The 11,945-nt window shown below is 32.5% G+C and overlaps 1 protein-coding gene across 1 annotated transcript; it reads left to right on the top strand.

The window, feature by feature from the left end:
- The first annotated feature begins 337 nt into the window (after window positions 1-337).
- On the top strand, window positions 338-1,291 carry LOC101489944 (uncharacterized). The gene has a single exon (XM_004516509.1). It carries the CDS (start codon window positions 338-340, stop codon window positions 1,289-1,291), a length of 954 nt encoding a protein of 317 aa, XP_004516566.1.
- The last annotated feature ends 10,654 nt before the right edge of the window (window positions 1,292-11,945 follow it).

Below are 11,945 nucleotides of genomic sequence, written 5' to 3'. Positions count from 1 at the left end.
GCATAAAACAACGTACGGACATTGTAAAGATTAACTATGTGTTTATTTGTTGTATTTCTTTGATTTTGTTAATTAGCTAAATAATTTTTTGTATAAGCTTATCATAATTTATATTATTTACTTTTTTTTATAGTGGAGACAATCTTAGAGTTAGGTTAATACATTTTGTACTATTTGTTAGCCATATAGTACAAATTCGTACAATAATTTATTATCGTACCAACTAAACCAAGCCTAGGACTTTAACCCTTTAAGATTCTTAAATCGTTACAAGGAATCTTCATATAAATTTATTAACTATGGTAATTGACATTCTACTTATTTATCAATTAGAGAAATGGAAATTCCCGAACATCGCAAGAAGATGGTTAATAGGATGGGTCCTAATAAGAGAAGAGTAGCAGATGAGTATATGGCTGGTGTTTTCGAGTTCGCGCAATTTGCTTGTGCACAAGAAAAATTCAAAAAAGAAGGAAAGTTGAGATGCCCGTGTAAAATATGTAAGTGTAAGAAACATCAGTTCGTTGGCGATATCACGGGACACCTTTGTATGAAGGGATTTATGGATGATTACTATTATTGGACTAACCATGGTGAAAAAAGGCCTCCAATTCCGTCAGTGGTTTCAAACAACTATTACAAATGTAGTGGGGTTCGGGAAGACTTCAATGACTTTGAGCAAATGGTAATGGATGCAGTCGGACCATCTCTTGGTACATATATTGAGCAACAAATAGATGACTGTGGAGACCAAATTAGGGAAGATCCTAACCCAAAAGCCAGAATCTTTTTTGATATGTTGAAAGCTGCACAAGCTCCCTTGTATAATGGTTGTGAAAATTATTCTGAACTTTCTGCTGCAATACAAGCTTTAAGTATCAAGTCAGACTTCAATATCTCTAAGATTTGCTTTAATCAATGGATGTATTTTATGGGAAAGGCGTTGCCAAATGAAAATCGAATGCTTGACAACTTCTATCGTGCAAAGAAATCAGTGGAAAAGCTTGGATTGGGTTGCATAAAGATTCATTGTTGCCTACATGGATGTATGATATATTACTTTCCTGTTGATAAAAATCTTCGTAGTTATAAAATTTATGGTGAAGATCGTTACAAAAGCGTCATTAGAAATGGTAAGGTTAGAGAAGTTCCTTTAAAAAATATGTGGTATTTCCCTCTTATCCCAAGGCTTCAAAGACTTTATTCGTCAATGCAAACTGCAAGCCAAATGAGGTGGCATCGTGAGAATATAAGAGATCCAAGCTATTTATCGCATCCATCTGATGGATAGGCATGGAAGCATTTTGATGAAAGATATCCCAAATTTTCAATGGACCCTCGAAATGTGAGGCTAGGATTGTGTGCTGATGGATTTGCACCATTCGATAAAACAAGTAGGACATATTCATGTTGGCCAATAATTCTTACTCCTTACGATTTTCCACCTTAGATGTGCATGAGAAGAGAGTTTTTATTCTTAACCATTATAATTCCTGGTCCTTCCAATCCAAAAGGGAAGATTGATGTGTACATGCAGCCACTTATAGATGACCTTAAACTTTTGTGGAATTTTGGCGTGATGACTTATGATATCTCACTACAGCAGAATTTTATCATGAAAGCTTCTTTATTATGTACAATTAATGACTTCACTGCATATGGGATGTTGTCTGGCTGGATGACAATGGGAAAACTAGCCTGTCCAATATGCATGGAGAATACAAAAGCATTCACCCTTCAACATTGTCGAAAAACTACATTTTTTTACTATCATCGACAATTCTTGCCCTTTGGTCATTGCTACAGAAGGAATAAGAATTCTTTTAGGAAAAGGAAAGATGAGACAGTGTTGCCCCCACAAAGGTTGACAAATGAAGAAATATGGGAAAAAGTCAAGCATTTACCAAGCATAATTGGACCTCCATATGATAATTTGTCGGGGTATGGAGTTTTTCACAATTGGACCAAAAAAACCATCTCTTGGGAGTTACTGTATCGGAAAACAAATCTTCTCCCGCATAATCTAGATGTCATGCATATTGAGAGAAATGTGTTTCTCAATATATTGTATACAATAATGGACACCAAGGGCAAGACGAATGACACTTTTAATGCTAGACTGGACTTGGCAGCTATTTGTAGACGGAAAGATTTAGAGCTACAAGATGGTGGAGGGGGGAAGCTAAAAAACCCAAAAGAAAATTACACATCGAAAAAACAACAAAGATTATTTGTGTGCGAGTGGATAAAAAAACTAAAGTTACCAAATGGGTATGCCTCTACCTTATCTAGATGTGTTGATATGCGAGAAACAAAGTTATTTGGAATGAAAAGTCATGATTTCCATGTGTTCTTGCAACGCTTGCTCCCAATTGCATTCAAAGCTCTACCAAAACCTATTTGGAACACACTTATAGAGTTTAGTCAATTCTTTCGAGAGCTTACTTCACCTTTACTAAAAGAGGATAATATACGTGCAATGGAGCAAAATATTCCAATCATTTTGTGTAAGCTTGAACAAATATTTCCCCCTAGTTTCTTTGACTCTATGGAGCATCTTCCAATTCATTTGTCGTTTGAAGCTAGGGTTGGTGGTCCTGTGCAATACCGATGGATGTATCCTTTTGAAAGGTTGGGTCATCTATCAATGTTTTTAATTAATTACCATGCAATACTTATTGTATTAATTTCTTCAAATACTTTTATTAGGTTTCTTCGTGCCTTAAAAGACAAAGTCACCAACACAGCTGTTGTTGAGGGATCTATTTGTGAAGCATACTTAGTGGAGGAGACCTCTACATTTGCATTGTACTATTATCCACTCGATGTTCCATGTAGGAGGACAAGAGAGCCACGAAATGATGATGCAGGTGAAGGTTTTTTTTTGCACAACCCCTATCTATATTAATTATCCCGGACGTCCTTCTGGAAAATGCATCTCATGCTACTTAGAAGAAAGAGAAATGAAAGCTGCAAATTATATGTTCTTCTAAATTGTCCAGACGTTGAGCCATTTGGGATACACTTGAAGTAACTCATGAAGGAACTATGGCTCAACGTCAAAAGAAAATGGCAGAAAAATAACGACCACAACAATATTATTCTGGTTCCCTGATGACCAAGGGTACATCCAGTCTTGTTGCACACCACATGAGATTTTTCCACTATTGTTAGAATATGTACAAATCTCACCCTAGAATCTCTGCTACAAACTTCTAACACACTTTCTAAGATAGCATACCACTATCTTATATTAGACTACTTGAAGAAAGTACACTACTTTCTTTACAAACAATATAATCACTTCAATGATTTTTCAGCAAATGTTCTTGACGAAGAATTTGAGTATAATAGATGTACAATGATATCAATCCAATAATATTTCAAGCATACGAGAGCACCTTTCTCAATGATATGAAAATTTATTGCAAGTACTTGAAATATGAAAAATAACTTTTAGAATATTTTAGAAAGTTGTTACAAAGTTGTTCAAAGTTTGGTAGTGGGATTGATTGCTTTTAAACTGAAGTTATGGGGTATTTATACTCCATAGACATCACTTCAGATCAGTGACCATCATTCCTAGAGGTTTGAAGAAAAAATGCAATGATCCAGAACCATTTTAGAATTGAAAATTTACATTGTTTCGCAGTTATATTTAGCTACAACTTGTGTGTAGTCGAATACACCTATGTAACATTTTGTTTTTATTTAAAATTTCAACACCGTATTCGAATACGAAACCTTGTATTTGAATTCAACTAAGTGAATTTTTCCAATGACTTATTGTTGTATTCGACTACACCAGGTTGTAGTCGAATACAAATGTGCAGTCTTAGCCACTTACTTAGCACTTGTATTTGACTACACCATCTCGTAGTCAAATAGAGATGTTTAGTTTTAGCCACTGACTTAGCACTTGTATTCGGCTACACCATCTCGTAGTCGAATACAGATGTTCAGTTTTAGCTATTGACTTATCACGTGTATTTGGCTACAATAGGCTGTATTTGAATACAACATTATATTTTTGTCAAAATATTTATTTTCAAACATTTCTTATGCATTTTTGACACTTTGAAAATCCTTTTGATGCATATGGTAAAATGAAAGGTTCTCATGTGCATTTGAAATATAAGAATATTAGATTGCATCATGTACCACTTCTAGTATCTTTGATCATAGTTGACTTAGATTATTTGACTTCTTTTTGAGCTTGCAACTTTGATCACATTCCTTGGTCTTTGGCTTCATAAAAAACATAATAGTTTTACACAAAGCACCTTAATGCAATGCTTATATGCGAGGGATCATGATTCCAGAATTTCAAAACCTTCTCGAGAGGCATAAATCATAAATGTACAAACTCAACACAAACTAGTACTATTTACCTAGAATCACCTTGTAAGGATAAGATGAACCATCAACACCTAGATTCACCTCGTGGCTCATCATTGTCACCACTAACTATGAACTGTATAAGCATACTCTGGCACTTACTCATCAATTATTATGTAAATGCAGTTGTTAAAAGACTCTATTTTTAATACTCATTCAACACTAATAATTTTCAACATTTTTTCACATAACATACTCATGACAGCTATTCATCAAAAACATTGATAACAACTATGTTATCAATTATGAATAGAGCTATCAATTGGACAAACCCACTAATTATTGGCCCTAACCCACATATTGGAGGAGCCAAAAAATTTCATAGTTAAAAAGAGAGAAAGAGGGAGAGAGAGGGAGAGAGAGAGAGAGAGAGGGAGAGGGAGAGGGAGAGGGAGAGGGAGAGGGAAAGAGGGAGAGATAGAACTTAGCTTCAATTAAATACAATTAATAAAAACATAGATTGAAGATAAGGCATAAAGAACTTAAGCAAAAATATAAAATTTTAAGGGAGAAGAAAAATACACATATATTTTTATACTATTCACAACAATTGTTGCTACATCTAGCCCTCCCCTATGGAGGGATTTTTCACTAGTATATTTAGTTACTTAAGCTACTAAAGTATTCTTCAGGATTTGAGTATTCTTAAAGCTTCTCCAAGCTAAGTATTATTTCCTTGCCTCTCTGGGCATTGCTTGTAATCGATATATTATGATGCCTCTCCGAGCATTGCTTGTTATCGATATATTATGATGCCTTAATCGGCCAACCAAAGTTCTACATTATGATGCCTCAATTGGCCAACAAAAGTTCAATATTTGGATTCCTTAATACTACTGCCACCACTCGCCTCTTCAGTTGAGTGTTCTTTCCTACGCTTCTCCAAACATTGAGTATTATTAAGCTTCTCTAAGATACGAGTATTCTTTATTTGCCTCTCTAGGCATTGAGTTTTATCATGCCTTTCCAAGCCTAATATTCTTCTAAGAGCATCTAGATGCTACAAATATTCTTTTAATCTCCTCTTTAGGATACTCACTAGAAACCTTCTAATCAAATCAAATATCCTGGAAAACCTTGTGTTATTGAGGAACTGAGTGTTTACATGTTTCTCAAAACTTACTTTTTTTCAAAGTTTGTTGCCACCATAGGTCTGATTACAAAAGATTGACTTTGTGATAGTTATGAATATAGAGCCTTTCTAGGATTCTCGCATATGAGAGAGAATTATGATACAAATCATATATCTAACGAAGGTATAACTCTCTATAAAAGATGATATAACCAAAAGATCTTGGTTGATTTACAACATCAAAATGAATCTCAATGGGAGAGCATTTGAAATTTATTTGCTTTTCTTGTTCACCGATTTTTATGAATATATCATATTCAATTGAAATTTTCCTTTTTCTTTTATCTCGTTACTCTTATCCATGAATTTTCAATTAGAACATTTAGTGGGGAAAATTTCGGTTGATCTTCAATCTTCATGGATGTTGTCTCAAACATGATTATTGTGATCATCATCACTTTTTTTTAGTTCAAATGATGCTCCTTAAATAATCTTAAAGATATAGTTGTTGAGAAAGAGTTGTTGGGATGCGTAGAAAAGTGTTGCAGCACTGCATGTAGATGTTTGACTTTACACACTTTATTGTGTACATTTATAGGCTATCTAGTACTTCTTGTGGCATTTGACATCTTGCTTTGACTTTTGTGTTGATTTGTTTCACCGTCTTGACTTTGAGGCAGTGGCAATACTTCGTCAGAGGGAGTATCTGAAGTGGAATGAATAGTCACAAGAAAAAGGGTGTTTCAATTATGACCCTTTTAAATTTTAGCTCATGCACTTTAATTGATGTTTTACTCAAGATTAAATATGGTAATCAAAAGTTGATTAATAAGCTATTAACTGACCAATTCGTTATGGAAAATTTATATAAATTAAGAGGTTGTCAATCAAAACAATGACAGTGAAATGTGATATGCGCGTGAAAATAATTAAAGATAAAAGATAAAAAGATCACACCCAAAAAGTATATTGGTTCACCCAACTCGGACTAACTCACTCCTCACAACTGTGAGATTTTCATTATGTGATTCATAACTAGAATGTTCTCCTTCGCACTTTTTTCTATTGATCAAAACTTGATCAATTACAATCTTCACCTTTCAACCTAGAAAGAATTTTTACAAATATGCTTTTTGACTCTTTCATAAATATGCTATTTGACTTCTTTATTTAACTTTAGATATTTTTGATTCTATAATATATCCAATTGGAAATGTTTATAAAGGTATCAAATTATTCTTCTTATCATTCTTGTTGTTCCTTGGTTTAGAATGTTTTAAACACTTGTTGCACTTGATTCTTGACAATTTTTGACTTGTTTGATTTTCATTGGTCCATAAACATGTTTGGAACAGTGCTGAGATAATATAAGGGCAAAAACCATGTACATACTCTTAGATCGTCACACATCCTTGGATAAAGAGAATGTTCTTTTGTCTTGTAACAAACATTCTTATTAATGAATGATATGATGGTTGAATTAATTTTTCAAGGACTCTTTCAAAAAAGTTGTTCATTTTCATTTTATCATTCTTTGTGTATTGTTGTGGTTGATCTCAAAGATTTCAACACAAAACTCAATGTGAGTTTTGTTACATTACTTAAAACATAATCTTGTATAGCTTGTGATACAAGTTCTTCTACAATGATCCTTCAAGTATGAACCTTCATGTGGTTCGGACAATAGTCTTCAAATATCTTAATGAAGCTTGTGAAACTATTGTTGTAATCTTTTAATGCTACTTTTATTCTTTCATTGTTGAGTATATACAATGCATTTGGTTGATGTAAGTGGATTCTAGCTTGTCCACTTATGTGATTATTGTTCCTTAAACAAAACTCAAGTGAAATCACCAGTAGATCACCATTCATAAAATTTATCATTTAATTCATATGGTTTGTTGCCATTAAAATATATATAAAAAATACTTTAATCTCAACAGCGATTTTCTAGAGAAAACTCCGTATTCCAGTTGATGACCATTGTACTAGACGATCAAGATACATTTCACTAGAGGCATTATAGGTATTAGATTATGCTTTATTTTTTGTGGTTTTTAGCATCAGCTTCTTATAATTATCATAGTATTTAGATAAAATTCATTCATCTTTTTAACACTTAGTATATTTCATCTATTTGGTCAGATTGATCAAACGATAGCTTTACAGAAGATATTGTTTAATATTAACTTTGTGAAACTATCATATTTCTCAACCCAAAAATATATTTTCCGTCACATGCTATTCATATTCCAATATGTCACTTAATATGTCAACTAGAAGATATTAGTTAATACTAACTCTATGGAGCCATCATATTTCCATATTAATGTCCTTCTAACCTCATCTTTTGTGAAGTCACTAACCAAAAACTCTTTCTCTTACTCTACCATTCTATTAGAAACCATGTTTCATGGAACCAGTTTGTCACAAGTGGTAGAGAATTGATGTTGGAAATGTTCAAAAATTAGTTTTTAATTTCATTGATTGCAATCACTTTGTTACCTACCATTCATTTCCAAGCTTAGAAATTTCATTAGTCTACTTCTTTCTTTGTTTGATACATCTATGAAATTATTAGTATTTCCAGCGGCAAAGTTAGGATAATTTTATGAGTGAGCCAAACATAAAAAATAAATTAAAATATACTTCTAAAATTAATAAACTATAGGAAAAAGAGAAGAAAAAAAAAACAAAAAAAGAAGGGAGGAAGAGGGAAACGTAGAAACATAAAGAGAAAGAGAGAGAGAGAGGAAAAAATGGTAAGATAGAGAAGAAGAAGAAAGAAGAGAAGGAGAAAGGAAGAAAAAAAAAAACAACAACAAAAACTTTGACAGAACAAGAAAAGAGAAAGGAAAAGTGCAATTCTTGCAAGAAGTCAAGGTAGAAAGATTTGAGAGAATCATTATCTTCTCCATTGTTTTGGAATTCAATAGGTGGGTATCCTTTTTCTATTTTTCCATTCATGGATGTATGAGTTAATATGTTTCATAGATTAGGGATTTGGAGTTTAAGGGTTCGAAATGAAGAAAATGAATTTTTTTTAAAAGAAAAAGTTCATTCTTGGTTGGATTTAGGGATTTTGAAATGATGGTTAAAATTATTTATGCATGTGAAGTTCTATGACTGAAATTGAGAGTAGATTATTGTAGTATTGAGTTTCCTTGTTGACATGAAATTATGCTCTTTTGATGGGTTTGAAATTAAAGATTTTGAGTTTCACCTTTGTGACCAATTAAATTGAGTAAATTGGAAATTGTGATGCTGTTTTTGATGTGTTCATTACTGATTTACTCATAATTTGTAGCATTATTGTTGCAAAGAATTGTTAGGAAATTAGTGTGATTGAAGGAATGTTATTAACTTGAATTTCGCATGACATATGTGTGATGTTTTGGTCATAACTCTTTCTATAGACCTTCATTTTGAATGATTTGTAGCTTTCTGGAAACTAGACTCAATTATCTTTAAATTGAGTATAAAATTCGTGATGTTAGATTGAGTATTGATGCTGAAAAATGGGTTACAAGTTAGACCAGAGTTGATCTTCTATTTGTTTTCTGTCATTGTGTTTTATTTTGATAAACTGCAAGAATTAGGGGTTAATAAAAATAAAATAAAATTTTATCTACAAAGTAGACATCATAAGCTTTCCAAAGAGTACTCACTCACTCAATTCTGATACTTATAAATTCCTGTCAGTTGACTATGTAGTTAAACCCAGTTTTGAGTTGTTATAACATAAATTTAGGGCTGTTTTGGGAAAAATATATCTTAAACATGTTCTCTTGAACTTTATTTTACATTATGTGATTAGTATGATATAATTGACTTAATAGTTTATGTTATCATAATAATTTTCAAGGTTGAATGTGTGGTAGCCTTTAGTATATTTTTTTTAGATGATGTTATATATGTGTGTATGTGTGTGTGGATTGTTATATATATTTACTATATATCTAATTAAGTTGAGAAGTATAGGATTCATCATAGCTACATAAATTCTTCGTCTATATACGACGGAAGCGAGGGTAAGTGGGGTACCACTTACGGACGTAATTATGTCCAATCTTACCAAAATAAAGTTACTAACAAGAAGAGGGCATTAGTAAAACTAATGTAGTCTTTATGACATGCTTGTTAGGTAGAGTTTATGTCATTAGATTACTCACGTCTAATGGCTTGAATATTTAGAAAGAGTTAAAACTATATATATATACATGGAAGAGAAACTCAGAAGATAAATATAGCTTTCAATTAGAATGTTAATTGATTTAGTTTCATTGATTGGGACCCACTAAGATGTAATCTCATTCAACAGTATTCAAATGTTTTACAGGTAAAAAGGCTTAGATCACGAGTTGGAGAAATGAAGCATATCAGTTTACACTATAGTTTGCTTAAAATTTCTAGGGAATTATTTTGAACCATGGATGTATTATGTACTCCATATTTGTTTTGTTTTGTTTTTCTTTGAAGGATTAATATGCGTATTAATACATTTGCATGACTTTGTGTCAAGATTTGTATTAACTATCTCTTTTTTCGAATTATGCTATTGCTCAAGTTATATTCTAGACAATTAACTTATGGTATTACATTTTTGATATCAGAGACGGTCGAGTCGATCGTACGGTGGGTAGTTAAAATTAGTTGTTGTTCTTGTTTTGAGACTATATATTTTCTAATTATCAATTCATGAAATATTAAGTCTGATCAGCTTAATATTTGTGTTTGATATGCAGAACAATATGGAACCAGATCTAAGACCACCAGGTAGGCCTCGTAGAGGGCGGAATAATGATGAACTTTGGGAACAAATGATGCAACAAAAACAACTTATGATGCAACAACAACAAGCTATTACAACTAGCATAATGAATCATCTTGCGCAATCTGTCGGACCTACTCAACCACCGCCACCAGAGGCCTCAAACAAATTATTTTATGACTTTCACAAGTTGAAACCCCCAACTTTCCTAGGGAGCCCAGTGCCATTGGAAGCTCAATCATGGTTGGATGAAATGACTAAAAATTTTCTTGTGGTGCGATGTACTGAAGAAGATAAAGTAGCTTTTACTACTCATATGCTACAGGGAGAAGCTGAGAATTGGTGGAAGGGTGCAAAGGCATACATGATAAGTGCGGGTACACCGATGAACTGGGAGAATTTATGTACTGTATTTCTGGATAAATATATTCCTATGAGTATAAGAAAACAAAAGGAATTTGAATTTACACACCTCTCGAGTAGTTGCATGAATGACGTTTGCTTAGCGCGCACACGTGAGAAAAATGGGTACTTTAATAAAAATAATAATAATATTTATAGTGATAAGACCGATGTGGTTTATTTTTAAGTTTATTTACTTTTCATAGTCGATTTTAAATAGAAATGCGGAGGTGAGGTCCTTTCGTTAGGAAAAACCTGAATTATTCTATTTTAAGACGTAAGTGAATATTTTCTACAATTAGTAAATTGTCTTCGCAAAAATAACAATAATAATATTAGATAAATTGCGTTGTGTTATTTCTTAAAATAAAATCAAACTATTTACTAGTGAAATTTTATTGATTATATGATGAACTACTAAAAAAAATGTCGTTTTTGAAAGAAAATAAATATTTTTAAGTAATGTCTTGAATCAAAATCTGGGGTGTTACAAATACAAGAATTAGAGGAAAGATATAGTGGCAACGGTGGAAAAGCATCCATTGCACTCACATTTGCCTTAAGTAGTATGATTCGCACATTGAACTAAAATTCTTTTCTAAAAAATCTCAGATTTCATAAATTTCTAACACACCAATCAAGCAACAAGCAACATACATGGTAATTTAAGATCATTTGAGTGCAGATTCAAAACACCTATATGCTAAAAATTCAATTTCACTCACACATCTAAATTCTATTACTACAAAATTATCTTGAAAAAAACTCATTTTTACCACACGTTCGCCGTACATCAATACTTATCAACTATTCTTGAATGTCATCGAATTTATTAGTTTCTAAAATATTATTGTAAGAGTTAGTTTTTTTTCCATCATCTACGTCAAACCAAAGCTAAACATATGGAAAAATGACAAAAAAACATACAAATGTAAAACTTACAATTTAAAAGAAAAAAATGCAAACTTGTAAATCGTGTAACACTAAAATATACACTTATGCGTAATGTAACACCCCGTTTTTCAAAGCGAGGGTATATTTTTTTTTTCAAAAGAAATTAAACTAAAACAGAGAAATAAACGAGGAAATGCCTTTGGATAAATAATTGAGTCATTATTATTTACAAGCAGCGGAAAAGTTTCTCCAATCCAAAAAGAAGGACGCCTAGTCCCTATACATCATCCTAATCTGATCATCCTACCAAAAAGCTATACACACTGAGTGATCTTCACGCGCTCTGTGAGATCCTCCTAACGTAACTGCAGTCAAGCGTTCCCATCTCCATTCCCGTCCGTAGGATAC

Source organism: Cicer arietinum, chromosome 6 (genome assembly GCF_000331145.2).
Source record: "Cicer arietinum cultivar CDC Frontier isolate Library 1 chromosome 6, Cicar.CDCFrontier_v2.0, whole genome shotgun sequence".
Taxonomy (NCBI): Eukaryota; Viridiplantae; Streptophyta; class Magnoliopsida; order Fabales; family Fabaceae; genus Cicer; species Cicer arietinum.
The sequence above is the reverse complement of the archived record's forward strand: the minus strand, read 5'-3'. Positions and strand labels throughout refer to the sequence as shown.